At 47.9% G+C, this 13,904-nt stretch overlaps 2 protein-coding genes across 3 annotated transcripts in view; both read right to left on the reverse strand.

The window, feature by feature from the left end:
• Positions 1 to 3,531: 3,531 nt before the first annotated feature.
• arl6ip4 (ADP-ribosylation factor-like 6 interacting protein 4) lies at positions 3,532 to 7,902 on the reverse strand. Of its 2 annotated transcripts, none has more exons than XM_080852921.1 (6): positions 7,771 to 7,902; positions 7,127 to 7,329; positions 6,289 to 6,654; positions 5,366 to 5,483; positions 4,944 to 5,013; positions 3,532 to 4,567 (listed from the first exon to the last, which is right to left on the reverse strand). In XM_080852921.1, exons 2-6 carry the CDS (start codon positions 7,317 to 7,319, stop codon positions 4,511 to 4,513), a joined length of 804 nt encoding a protein of 267 aa, XP_080709047.1. In that variant the 5' UTR covers positions 7,320 to 7,329; positions 7,771 to 7,902; the 3' UTR covers positions 3,532 to 4,510. The 2 variants fall into 2 exon arrangements, with proteins under 2 accessions (XP_080709047.1, XP_080709048.1); XM_080852922.1 differs by having other exon boundaries at positions 7,127 to 7,373; positions 7,771 to 7,828.
• A 761-nt stretch (positions 7,903 to 8,663) lies between these two features.
• Positions 8,664 to 13,904, reverse strand: part of mthfd2 (methylenetetrahydrofolate dehydrogenase (NADP+ dependent) 2, methenyltetrahydrofolate cyclohydrolase) — an 11,356-nt gene continuing 6,115 nt past the window's right edge. Inside the window, exons 4-8 of the mRNA XM_080852397.1 lie at positions 12,979 to 13,131; positions 12,527 to 12,634; positions 11,221 to 11,313; positions 10,726 to 10,851; positions 8,664 to 10,420 (exon numbers count right to left, since the gene is read on the reverse strand). Of these exons, the coding sequence (XP_080708523.1) occupies positions 10,272 to 10,420; positions 10,726 to 10,851; positions 11,221 to 11,313; positions 12,527 to 12,634; positions 12,979 to 13,131 (629 nt within the window). The 3' untranslated portion in view covers positions 8,664 to 10,271. The remainder of the gene's footprint in view (positions 10,421 to 10,725; positions 10,852 to 11,220; positions 11,314 to 12,526; positions 12,635 to 12,978; positions 13,132 to 13,904) is intronic.

Here is a 13,904-nt window from a genome sequence, read left to right on the forward strand (position 1 = left end):
ACATGGCTGAGCGCCTGTTCATGTCTGTTGCACAAGTTCACAGAATAGCATTTTATTTCCAGTTTCTATGCTTTGTGCACATGTGTGTCTGCACGTGCACACTCCTGTGGATCATGAGTGTGTGTGTGTGTGTGTGTGTTTCTTGTTTCTAAGATTTCTGCGCACGAGTGAGTGCCTGTTTGTAAAGTGTTTTCCAGGGTGAAAATGTCTGTGCATATGCAGCATGGTAGGTTATTGACCAGAAGGTCCCCTCAACTTAGCCATGCCCATTCCGGCCAGCCGAGTGAAGAACTCCAGTCTCTAGACCACTATTTAGCAAGGCCTGACTGAAGCACTGCAGTCTGTAGACCACTATTTAGCAAGGCCCAAGTGAAGACCTGCAGTCTGTTGACCACTATTTAGCAAGGCCCAAGTGAAGACCTGCAGTCTGTAGACCACTATTTAGCAAGGCCCAAGTGAAGACCTGCAGTCTGTAGACCACTATTTAGCAAGGCCCAAGTGAAGACCTGCAGTCTGTAGACCACTATTTAGCAAGGCCCAAGTGAAGAACTGCAGTCTGTAGACCACTATTTAGCAAGGCCTAAGTGAAGCACTGCAGTCTGTAGACCACCATTTAGCAAGGCCCAAGTGAAGACCTGCAGTCTGTAGACCACTATTAAGGGGTGTGTGTATTTCTGACAGTTGTGTGTACATATTACTGTAGAGATCTTTACACGTAGGGTAGAAGACCAGGAGGCCATACTGTACTGTCCTGGGCCTGAGATGCAATCCCATCCCATCCACGCCTTCTATGACTTACAACTTGAACTGTCTTCTGGGCTCTGTAGGTTTGCTTGTTGGTGAGGTCTAGATCAGGGGTTTTCAACCAGGGGTCCGCGGCCCCCTAGTGGTCCGCGACGGCATTGCAGGATGATATCCTTACGCTGTCAGCAGTGGAACCACACGGTGGGTCTGATTTGCCAAAGCTATTAGCGCGTGCTGAAACCTGTAGTATATAGTTATGAACAAGTGCAAGCGTTTTACCCATGTTAGGATTCTTTGGCGAGCCTTTTGAAATTGCTGTATTGATATTATGCCTTGTATAATTTTCTTTTTTAATCGTTATTTCTAGTCTTATTAAGGTTCAGTTGTGCCTGGACAGTATTGCCTAGTGTCACTGCTGGTAGTGTGAGCTCACTCAAAATGCAACAGTTCTGTTATGAATTTGGACATTTTTAAGGTGTGTGTTTTACGCCCTGTGTGGTCCACTAAGATTCATAACTTTGTGTCTAGGTGAAATCTAAGCGTATGCATATTCTGAACACACACACACACACACACACAAACACACACACACACACACACACACACACACACACACACACACACACACACACACACACACACACACACACACACACACACACACACATATTCTGAAAAGCACCATTATGTAGATACTGTAAAGAGTGTGTAAATGTTAACCAAAGCTAAGGTGTGAAGAATTGCAATTTATTTATTGATTTTTAAGGTGATGGGACTTTGGGACGGGTTTCTAGGGTTACTTACGTGATGTTACTTCATACTTCCTCGTCCAACCTTCAGCACGAATGTCCACGCGGTACACACACACACACACACCTACACACACACACACACTCACACACACACACTCACACACAAACACACACACACTCACACACAAACACACACACACACGTAGAATGGGGCCAGGGACAGAGGACACAAGTCCTCCAGTATCAAGAGGGGGCGCTCATCTTTATAACCCCTTGTTTGGTGATGCTGGTGTGAAGATGCTTGTTTGGTGAGGCCGGTGTGTGCCTTCCTAGTGGTAAGATTTCACATTTACAACTTACAAGTAAAATCGCCTTTCTCCCGTCCCTCAGAGGGGGAGTGGAGCTGAAGGCACCCCACCCTTCCTTCTACCCCCCGCCCTTCCTTCTAACCCCCCCGCCCTACCTTCTAACCACCCCACCCTACCTTCTAACCACCCCACCCTACCTTCTACCACCCCACCCTACCTTCTAACCCCCACCCTACATAACAACCCCCCGCCCTTCCTTCTACCCACCCCGCCCTTCCTTCTAACCACTCCGCCCTACCTTCTAACCACCCCACCCTACCTTTTACCACTCCACCCTACCTTCTAACTCCCCGCCCTACCTAACAAGCCCCCGCCCTACCTTCTACCAGCCCGCCCTACCTTCTAACCGCCCCGCCCTACCTTCTAACTCCCCCGCTCTACCTTCTAACCCCCCGCCCTTCCTTCTTACTCCCCCACCCTACCTTCTACCACTCCACCCTACCTTCTACCCCTTTGGACAAAGACTACCTCTGCCCCTGCCACCCCTCCCCTGATCCAGCCTGTCCTTCTTCAGAGCGAGCGAGCGATCTGCCCCAGAACCGTCTCAGCAGATAGTCCCTGGTCTACGCTGAGCCTAACCAATCAGGGATGCTTTTAGTCCCTGGTCCCCGCTGAGCCTAGCCAATCAGGGATGCTCTTAGTCCCTGGTCCCCGCTGAGCCTAGCCAATCAGGGATGCTTTTAGTCCCTGGTCCCCGCTGAGCCTAGCCAATCAGGGATGCTCTTAGTCCCTGGTCTACGCTGAGCCTAGCCAATCAGGGATACTTTTAGTCATCCGCTGGTCTACGCTGAGCCTAGCCAATCAGGGAGGCTTTTAGGCCCTGGTCTACGCTGAGCCTAACCAGTCAGGGATGCTTTTAGTCATCCCCTGGTCCCTGCTGAGCCTAGCCAATCAGGGATGCTTTTAGTCCCTGGTCCCTGCTGAGCCTAGCCAATCAGGGATGCTTTTAGTCCCTGCTGAGCCTAGCCAATCAGGGATGCTTTTAGTCATCCCCTTATCAATCATTTCCCCCACTTCGTTTTGCATTCAGCTCCCAGGTAATAGTGGATGAGGAAAGAAATAAAACTAAGAAAATAGTATCATTTTATTCTATGTATAAATTAAACCAAGGGATGGTTTGTTTTCTGTAAGATAGTGAGGTGAAGCCACTCCCAAGCCAAAGTGCCTCAACTCATACAGCTTAGCCCTTAGACGCAGAAACACACACTGCTAGAATCTCAGAGGACACGGTCACTATTCCACAAACCTTGCAGCATGACGATGCATACATCAATCCCAGCTCAGCATTCAGACGAGGGCAACACTGGCACCATGAGGAGGAACCAGGAGAGACAGAGGTGGATATCAGTTGGAAAAGACGTGGAACATTCATTATTTGTAAATAAATGAGAATAATTGAATAAATGATGTGTCTGTTGCATCTTTGTCGGATCACTCACACCACACAACGTTCCTGAAGTGAAAAAAGTACTTTCTGTCTTCGTACACGCGGTCTATGTACACGCGGTCTTGTCAGACTTCATACCATTATCCCTGACTAGGTTATGGATCACACACACACACACACACACACACACACCTAACTGTTGCACTCAGCAAAATGACAGGTGACAGTTTGCACATGGGAACAGAAAAGGCAGTACACCAGGCACCCATTTCATCAGGATTTATTTATAAAGATGTTCCCACTCATTTTTAAGCAGATGTTCTTACTCATTTTATGCATTTGTTCTCAATTTTTAACGTAGTCTTAACGCGTTCTTAACTCTTAGCATTTCTTCAGCCAACCTGGCTCCCTAGTAATCAGCTTCTTCTATGAGCTCTCAGAACTCTTGGCTTGACAACGGGTACCTTTCAAACTACACCCATCATGAAGTGCATCCTAATCAGATCCCCGAGTATTCTGCAACTGGACACAGATGTTTAGTATCTAGATTTCGTCATTTAGCAGACGCTTCTATCCAAAGCGACTTACAAGGATGTATACACATTTTACATTTTTACACTGATGGCACACTGCACATCAGGAGCAATTAGGGGTTCAGTGTCTTGCTCAAGGACGCTTCGACAGGGAATTGAACTAGCAACCTTCTGATTACTAAACGACTTCTCTACCTCCTGTACCACTGGTTACCGCATCTCCCCCATGACAGAGCTCAACTGGACACAGAGGTTCAGCACAGAAAGCTCACTTGAGCACACTTTAACCTCGCCTGAAAGCTCCTTTACATCATAAGGCTGCTTTAGGTAACGGAGTTCTAATGAAACAAATATTCAGTTCAATATTGGACTACCTTTAATTATTGATCAGACAAAGCAGCTGTACTAATTGACTCTATTTCAAGTTTATGATGATGATGATGACGAGGACTCCATCTTGAGGACTTTCGTGTTATTTTAACTACGATACAGGAGTTTCACTCTTGTGTTGAGAACGGCAGTGAGATTAAGCTGGATGAGGGCAGCAGGAGGAGCATCAGCAGAAGGATGATGATGACCGCTTGGATAGAGGCGCTTGGATGGGGCGCGGCGTCCCACAGGGATCCATCTCAAGGCCCTGTCAGATGCGCTCTCCCCCAGCCTGGCCCAGCCCACAGGAGGCTGCATTAGATGTAGGGGGCCGCGGGTCATGGTAGAGGGCCCTCACTACCTGTTGATGCCCATCCTCTTTGCGAAGGCATTCCCATCACCCTTAGTGGCTTGCTGAAACCAGACAAGAGAACAGTGAGAAGCTGTAGGGAAGTCAGAGTTTTCATGAGCTGACTTGCAGAAAACCAGACAACAGAACAGTGAGAAGCTGTAGGGAAGTCAGAGCTTTCATGAGCCGACTTGATGATGATCTCCAATAAAAACCTATGTAATCAAATAATCTAAATATATTCAATGTTCCAGTACATAATTATTAGGATTACAATTAACAATATCCATTAGCAATTCACCAAGCAGTCAGTAGGTGAAAAGTCTTACTGGTTGAAAAGGCAGAGTTAGAGTTAACTGGTCAGTTGAAAGCTGTAATTGACAGAGGTGTGGGCCGGGGTGTTTTTGTGTATCTACATTTCAGGAAGTCTGTGAGCTTTACCTTATTGATATCCTTGTGCTTTTCCTTAGTGACGATCTCCTCCAGGATCTCTCCATCCCCTCGCACCACCCTTTAACACAACCACAACAGAAACCTCAATGACTCAACGCATTCACCCTCCTACAGTCCTTTACACAAGGTTCATTATGAGAGAGGGAATGCTTGAGAGCCCTACTAACTGGCAGCTAAGCCTTCGACCTAAGCTTTTCATCTCTACTATAAGAACTGTAATTTGAGAACATATTATTAATAATAATAATAATTCATTAAATGTGTCATGCACTCTACATTCAAACAGAATCTCAGAGTGCTACATAGTTAAAAATAGCCCATAACAAAAGCATAGTTTAAAGAATAATACGTTTTTAGGCCAGTCTTAAAACAGTCTAGTGTCTGTGTTTCCCCTTAAGTGGAGAACATACCGCGTCCGTCCTGTCTCAGGGTCCAGGATCCTGCGGATGACGCTCTGTCTGGCTTCGTACTCCTCTTTAGTGATTGGACGTTTGGTGGAGAGGCGGGCCTTCTGCTCATCTGTCATTGCTGAGGGAGGAGAGAGAAACTGTTTCTCCTGAAAGTCTACACCGATGTGACGGCAAAATCGCAAGCTATCGTGTTCAAGATATAATACTGCAATGTAAAATAGCAAGCTATCGTGTTCAAGATATAATACTGCAATGTAAAATAGCAAGCTATCGTGTTCAAGATATAATACTGCAATGTAAAATAGCAAGCTATCGTGTTCAAGATATAATACTGCAATGTAAAATAGCAAGCTATCGTGTTCAAGATATAATACTGCAATGTAAAATAGCAAGCTATCGTGTTCAAGATATAATACTGCAAGATTATCCAAGATTACTCATGCAGAGACTAGCCTCCTGAAACAGGGATGGTACACACACACACACACATGCAGATCCTAGCCTTCTGAAACAGGGGTGGTACACCTACACACACACACACACACACACACACACACACACACACACACACTCATGCAGAGACAAGCCTTCTGAAACAGGGGTGGTATACACACACACACACACACACACACACACACACACACACACACACACACACTCATGCAGAGACAAGCCTTCTGAAACAGGGGTGGTATACACACACACACTCACACACACACACACACACACACACACACCACACTCATGCAGAGACTAGCCTTCTGAAACAGGGGTGGTACACACACACACGACACACACACACAACAAACTCTTGCAGAGACTAGCCTTCTGACACAGGGGTGGTGTGTACACACAAACACACACACATACACACACACACACACACACACACTAGCCTTCTGAAACAGGGGTGCTCCACCTACCTGGTCCTTGCTCCACAGCCTCCTCACCCATCCATGTCTCAAGAAGACCTGGAGCTAGCGTTGCCACGGAGACCGCCACAGGAGGGCCCCCAGGGGCCGTTGCCAGTTCCGCCTTCTCCGCCATCTTCTTTAACTTCTTCAACTTCTTCCTCTCCTTCTTTTCCCTTTTCTTCTCCTTCTTCTTCTCCTTGGCCTTGAGTTTCTTCAGCCTCTTCTTGGCTTTACGATGCTTCCTTCTTTTCTTGGCCTCCTCATCACTGGACGATGACAACGAAGAGCTAGAGGAAGAGGAGGAGGAGGAAGACGAGCTCCTCTGACGCTTGGCAGCCTTTGTGCTTGCCTGCTTGCGCTTTTCCTGTTTCCTGTCTGTGAGACAGATACGATGACTGAGAACACAGGCTTTGACTTATTGATGGAGAGAATACATCACAAGGTTTAAAAGGACCAGGGCAGTTTCATCTATATTGCTGTTCCAACTTTAGTACTGGAACAATCATTATCCTAGACTAGACTAGGACCTAGAGCAGTGGTTCTTAACCTGGGTTCGATCAAACCCCAGGGGTTCGTTGAGTCACTCTCAGGGGTTCGGCAGGGGTCAAGGCACAGACAGTATAGCCCGGTTCACACTAGCAATGTCAAGCCGTTTTTATACATACCTACGTTTTGAAGAAATCATATTTTATTTTTCAAATTACGAAGGGTTCGGCAAATGCACTGATGAAGCGTGCAGGGTTAAGTACCTCCAATAAGGTTAAGAACCACTGACCTAGAGTGATAACTTCTAAAATTCTGCAGAAAAGGCATAAAGACGGTACTAGACGGAAATAGTGTGACTCACCTTGGCTCTTGCTGGAGGTGCGTGCATTCTTTTTCTGGGGGATTGGACTAGCACTGTTGGAGCTGGAAGATGAGGCAGAGGAGGACGACGAAGACTTTCTGCGTTTCTTCTTCTCGGTCTTCTTCTCTTGCGCGTGTCTGCTCCGTGACCTCCCGGGAGATCTGTCTCGCGATTTGCTCCGACCTCGACCCATTTTACTCAGTCTGCAGAGAGCAGACAGACTTCTTTAAGAATCCCAACTGTATGACTGCAACAGCACAGCAATTAACGGTACAATAAATCATGGCCAACCAGGATGTTTTACAATATATATATGATGAACCACAATCGAAGACAAAAATTACAAAAACTGGGCTAGGACTGGAGATATTTGTCTTACAAGTGAATACATTTACCTTAGCTTAAGCTACAGCTATATCGAGGTATATCGGAGAACTGTTTTAGTGAACACTGACGATAAGCATACGGTTTTATTGAAGTAAAGTCATCAGTGAGATCATGAGCATCAAGCAAAAACTTTCTTGAATGGCTCCTTATCCAGTGCGGAGCACACCAAACAGTCTTTCAGGTTAACGTTGTGCCCAGATCAATGCCATTAACTAGCTAACTTCTCATTCATTTAGTGTTACAGTTTATTTACTTACCTTTTAGAGATAGATCAGCGAGTCCTTTTTGAAACTTTTGTCGATGTCTAAAATAAACGTTGCGTAATAAAATTATTCTCGAGGTTCGGAGAAGACAGTCTACAGTCCTCGCTGCTCTCTGCTTCCGCCGCCGTGTTTGTTGTCGTGGCGTCACGTTTTTCTCGGTCCTCTAGGGATTTCCGGAAATTGCGGAAGAGAGTCCGTCATTCCGTGGGATCACTATCTACACAAACTACAGTTCCGTACGGATTTTAAATTAAGAATCTATGGACTAAGCAAGCGCTCATACAAACATGTCATCAACAGAATACCATCATTAAGTCAGTCTATTTGAAGAGTTAACTGTAGCATATGCTGAACTCAAGGCAGCCATATTGTTTTACTTCAACAGAAAATTGGGTCACTATAAATTGCTTAATATATTTAGACAAGGTCGAAGCGGTCAGGCAGTTAATTTAACATCAGGTTTGGGTATTAACTTATTCTTGGCCTTAGTGGGGACTGCTGTCCTATTGTTGAAACAAATACGAAGTCTAACTAGGGCGTTGGTCCTGGCAGACAATTCAGTTCCATTGTTAGAATACATAGCACACATATGATCAGTAAAGGTGGAATATGTAGTTTTGTAACCAAAAGATTGCTCTGTATGTGATGTAATTCTGAAGGTTTCAGAAGTGGTTTACCAAGTGTACAATGTAGGATTGTTCCTTTTTTCGTGCATATTACAATAAGTCTTGAAGTACATTTCAGTATGAAATCTTCAACGACTATTTCTCTCTTGTCAATGTTATAAATATTTAAAAAAGTCTTGAAGTACATTGAGGAACATTTGGGTATGAAATCTTCAACGACTCCAATGTAGAATTGTGTAAGAAAAAGACAAGTCATCAAAATGTATTTCCACTTTACCAATTTATTGAACTCTATATATTTACAAAGGCCTTAATATTGCAACTGTAACACTCAGAAATTAAAGCTTATTGTACAAAATGTCACCTCTTCAGTTGGATGCTAACAAATAGCCCTTTTATTGTAATAACACATTCTGACAGAGCACACAACTCTGTTGCGTTCAGAGGAGAGAGAGTGTGTGTGTGTGTCTGCTGCGTTCACAACCTCCCCAAAACCACTGATTTAATATCAGTTTCATCTCCTCTCTCTAAATAAGTACCATCAACCAACCCACTGGACGCTCAGTACCGCTGATAATGGACCAGCTCCCCCGCACACACAGGCACATTCTAGGCCCTAGGAGAGGAGAGTGCGTGCGTGTGTGTGTGTGTGTGTGTACAGCTGATCCTTGACCAGCTCTCCCGCATACACACGCAGGCAAGTTCTAGGCCCTAGGAGAGGAGAGAGTGTGTGTGTGTGTGTGTGTGTGTGTACAGCTGATCCTGGACCAGCTCCCCCGCGCACACACACGCGGGCACATTCTAGGCCTACTACCCCACAGAGGAGAAAGTGCCACCGCTGGCAGGGTTCCAATGCCCCCTGAATAGAGCGCGGGTACGGGACAATGTGTTGTGGGTTTCCAGGGTTTTTGTATCCATGGCGTTAGAGGACATGTCCACCGCACATGTCCGCCGTGACTCCGCCTACTGCCCTTATGCTGCTGCCAATAGTAACCGGCTTGAGGGCGGATTAGCAAGTGAAAGGCCAAGCCGTACAAGGTGTCCATTACACACACACGCACACACACACACACACACACAAGTGCACTGCTCACGCTGTACAAGGTGTCCTTTCCACTGGCACTGTAACACCACCTCTACACCAGTGCAGTGCCTTGGCGCGCACACACACACACACACACACACACACACACACACACACGTGCAGTGCCTTGGTACAGCCTGTTAGAATACTGTATACGTGCTGCCAGGTGGAGGTCATTCTTAATAGAAAAAATAAATAAAAAGCTAACTTCCTGACTGACTTGCTTTCCTCTTTTGTGCGCTCTCTTGCATTGACCATGTATTTATATTAGAATATGTTTTAAAGGAAAAAAAGCACTATAAATATACAGCTTTATAAACAGCTGATGCGTTAAAAGCCGCTCCTGATATAAATAGCCATGAAACCAAAACTGTAACAGTCACTGGGGGGGAAAAAAGCAAGAAAAAGAAAATGGAGTGAGTGAGTGAAAGTGTCGGTGTGTGTGTGTGTGTATGTGTGTGTGTGTGTATGTGTACATGTGTGTGTGTGAGTGAGTGAGAGTGTGTGTGTGTGTGTGTGTCTATGTGTGTGTGTGTGTGTGTGTGTGTGAGAGAGTGAGTGTGTGTGTGTGTGTATGTGTATGTGTGTGTCTGTGGACATGAACATGGACATGACTGGGGGGGTCAAGACTGGTTGGAGAGTAAAAATAGAAGTTAAAGCTATTGCCTTTCTGCCTGCCAGCCTGCCAGTCACTCCTGATGCAGATCAGGTGCCAGAGATGGATGGAATGTGTACTGGGTTCCAGGGGTCAGGGGTCGTGTTCCAGGGGTCAGGGGGTGGGGGAGTTAGGAGGACGCTACCATGCGCACACGCTCTGGGGGGGTGAGCAGCAGGTTCTTGGCTGCCTTGATGGTGTTCTTCATCAGCATGGCCACGGTCATGGGCCCCACACCCCCCGGCACAGGCGTGATGAAGCTGGCCTTCTGTCGCACTCCTGAGGGACAACACACAAACACACCGTCAGGAGAGGGCAAGCGGGCTGTGTGTGTGTGTGTGTGTGTGTGTGTGTGTGTGTGTCTGTCTGTGACCTCCTGACCACTTACTGACACTTTCTGTTGTCATATTAGCAAGTGTTTCCCTGCGTCTGGCTCAATACTTCAGTGTGAGTGTGAGTGTGAGTGTGAGTGTGAGTGTGAGTGTGAGTGTAAGTGTGAGTGTAAGTGTTTTTGAGGTAAGATTCACAAACATTGACAGCAGTGACCCCTGATCCTGATTGATGCAACTGTCGCTACCACCCACCTTCAAAGTCCACGTCTCCCACCAGTCTGTGTTTGCCAGTCAGGGGGTCTTGTATCCGGTTGATGCCCACATCAATCACAGCGGCCCCCTCCTTAATCATGTCTGCCGTGATGAGGTTAGGAATGCCTGAGAGAGAGAGAGGGCGGACCAAGATGATCTCAGTTCTTGACTTCAGAGCACAACTCAAACAGTATAGGCCTACACACTGTGTCTACTCGCTGATGTGTAAAGCATGTGTGTATGCACTATGCAGTGTGGCTGATAAAAGTCCTAGGGGAGAGTGGGAAGAGCAGATTAGGACTAATGAGGATTGTTGTCCGTGTGTGTGTGTGTGTGTGTGTGTGTGTGTGTGTTGAGTAAGTGGGGATTAGTGACAAGTATCCAGAGTGTTAGGTCTAAAACTGTCTGGGTCACACAGACTACAGAGCATACAAACACACTCACGTCCATGTATGCGTGTGTGTGTGTGTGTGTGTGTGTGTGTGTGATTCCTACCGGCTGCAGCGACGACGATGTCCGCTATTTGGGTGTGCTGCCGGAGCTGCTCCTTGGGAGTGTAGCGGTGAGAGATGGTCACCGTGGCGTCTCCTAGACAACGGGTTAACAAGACAGCATCAGACACAAGTGACAATCCCAGAGAACCCCAAAGCCTCCTCTCCACTGTCAACTGCAGAGAACCCCCTAACCTCCTCTCCACTGTCAACCCCAGAGATCCCCATAGCCTCCTCTCCACTATAGAGATCCCCATAACCTCCTCTCCACTGTCAACCCCAGAGATCCCCATAGCCTCCTCTCCACTATAGAGATCCCCATAACCTCCTCTCCACTGTCAACCCCAGAGAACCCCATAACCTCCTCTCCACTGTCAACCCCAGAGATCCCCATAGCCTCCTCTCCACTATAGAGATCCCCATAGCCTTCTCTACACTGTCAACCCCAGAGAACCCCAAAACCTCCTCTCCACTGTCAACCCCAGAGATCCCCATAACCTCCTCTCCACTGTCAACCCCAGAGAACCCCATAGCCTCCTCTCCACTATAGAGATCCCCATAGCCTCCTCTCCACTGTCAACTGCAGAGAACCCCATAACCTTCTCTACACTTAACTTGCGATTAGCTGCCACAGCGATCGCTAAAGCTGCCACAGAGATCACTAAAGCGGCCCCAAGGATCGCTAACCCACATACTCCACCACCCCCTAGCCCATCTCTTTGATCAGTGAATGCTGTAAAGCAAGGCTCCCAATCACAACACTCCCTCTAGGTGTCTGTCAGATCAAAACAACATGGTTCCCAATCACAACACTCCCTCTAGGTGTCTGTCAGATCAAAACAACATGGTTCCCAATCACAACACTCCCTCTAGGTGTCTGTCAGATCAAAACAACATGGTTCCCAATCACAACACTCCCTCTAGGAGTCTGTCGCATCAAAACAACATGGTTCCAAATCACAACACTCCCTCTAGGAGTCTGTCAGATCAAAACAACATGGCTTCCCACCCACAATAAGCCTGATCATCCTCACTTCAGTCACACTGATATGTAGGGTCAAAGTTCATGGAGGTCAGCAGACAGAGAGAGCGGAGTTTTACAGTGCTGAGAAGCGTCTCTGAAGTCTTGATCTTTGTCTCCCCGCCCACCCCCGTGTCTAGATTGACCAGACTACTGATCTGTGTGTTTGTGTGTGTGTGTGTGTGTCTAGATTGACCAGACTACTGCGCTGGGACAGAACTCACCGCCGGGCCTCTTGTGTTGGCCGTATGTGTGCAACAGCGGGCGTGTGTGTGTGTGTTTCACTCACCGCCGGGCCTCTCGTGTTTGCCGTCTGTGTGTAGTAGCATGGCGATGGGCATGCCAACGTTCTTGGAGCGTCCGGCCACCACTACGTTCTTCCCCAGCGTGGGGATACCTGCAAGGAGATCGCTCATTACACCACACTCCTTTAGTACCTGGACATCAACATTCACTTTAACCTTCACTTCTCTCTGCTCACAAAACCTCAGGGGGTGGTGGCAGGTTAGGGTTAGGTGCCAGGGGGGGGTGGGTTAGGGTTAGATGCCAGGGGGTGGCGGGTTAGATGCCAGGGGGTGGCGGGTTAGATGCCAGGGGGTGGCGGGTTAGGGTGGCAGGGGGTGGCGGGTTAGGTGCCAGGGTTAGGGTGGCAGGGGGCGGCGGGTTAGGTGCCAGGGTTAGGGTGGCAGGGGGTGGTGGGTTAGGTGCCAGGGGGTGGCGGGTTGGGTGATTATTGCTCACCGGTGCGCTTGATGATCTCCATGACGCCCCAGGGGGTGGCGGGCAGCATGGTGGACTGGTCCAGGCACATCCGCCCCACATTCACCACGTGGAAGCCGTCCACGTCCTTATCAGGACACACGGCGTTACACACACGCCGCTCATCGATGTGCCCTGAGAGACGGGGGAAAGACACACACAGAGTTACACACACACACACACACACACACACACACACACACACACACGCCGCTCATCGATGTGCCCTGAGAGACGAGGGAAAGACACACGGCGTTACACACACGGCGTTACACACACGGCGTTACACACGGCGTTACACACACAGCGTTACACACAGGCCGCTCATTAATGTGCTCTGAGAGACGGAGGGAAAGTCACACACAGAGTTACACACACAGCATTACACACACACACGCCGCTCATCGATGTGCCCTGGGAGACGAGGGAAAGACACACACAGAGTTACACACACAGCATTACACACACACACACACACCACTCATCAATGTGCTCTGGGAGACAGGGGAAAGACACACACAGCGGTACACACACACACACACCACTCATCAATGTGCTCTGGGAGACAGGGGAAAGACACACACAGCGGTACACACACACACACACACCACTCATCAATGTGCTCTGGGAGACAGGGGAAAGACACACACAGCGGTACACACACACACACACACACACACACACCACTCATCAATGTGCTCTGGGAGACGGGGGAATGACACACACAGCGGTACACACACTCCGCTCAGACAGGGAGTGGTAGTAAACAGGAGAGGGGACCATGTGCGCCAAGGGGTCAAAAATAGCTGCACTTTACAGAAACATGGACACGATACGTGACACTGGGCAGTGATTGGGCGGCTAAGCGTGACACAGGGCTGTGATTGGGCGGCTAAGCGTGACACAGG

This window comes from Sprattus sprattus, assembly GCF_963457725.1.
Source record: "Sprattus sprattus genome assembly, chromosome: 15".
Taxonomy (NCBI): Eukaryota; Metazoa; Chordata; class Actinopteri; order Clupeiformes; family Clupeidae; genus Sprattus; species Sprattus sprattus.

Coding starts and splice junctions, on each gene's coding strand:
- arl6ip4 (XM_080852921.1), bottom strand. CDS start 7,319: ATGGGTCGAGGTCGGAGCAAATCGCGAGACAGATCTCCCGGGAGGTCA. Junction 5,484..6,288: donor GGCTGTGGAGCAAGGACCAG/GTAGGTGGAGCA, acceptor CTCCTCCCTCAG/CAATGACAGATGAGCAGAAG. Junction 4,568..4,943: donor AGCACAAGGATATCAATAAG/GTAAAGCTCACA, acceptor GTCTGGTTTCAG/CAAGCCACTAAGGGTGATGG.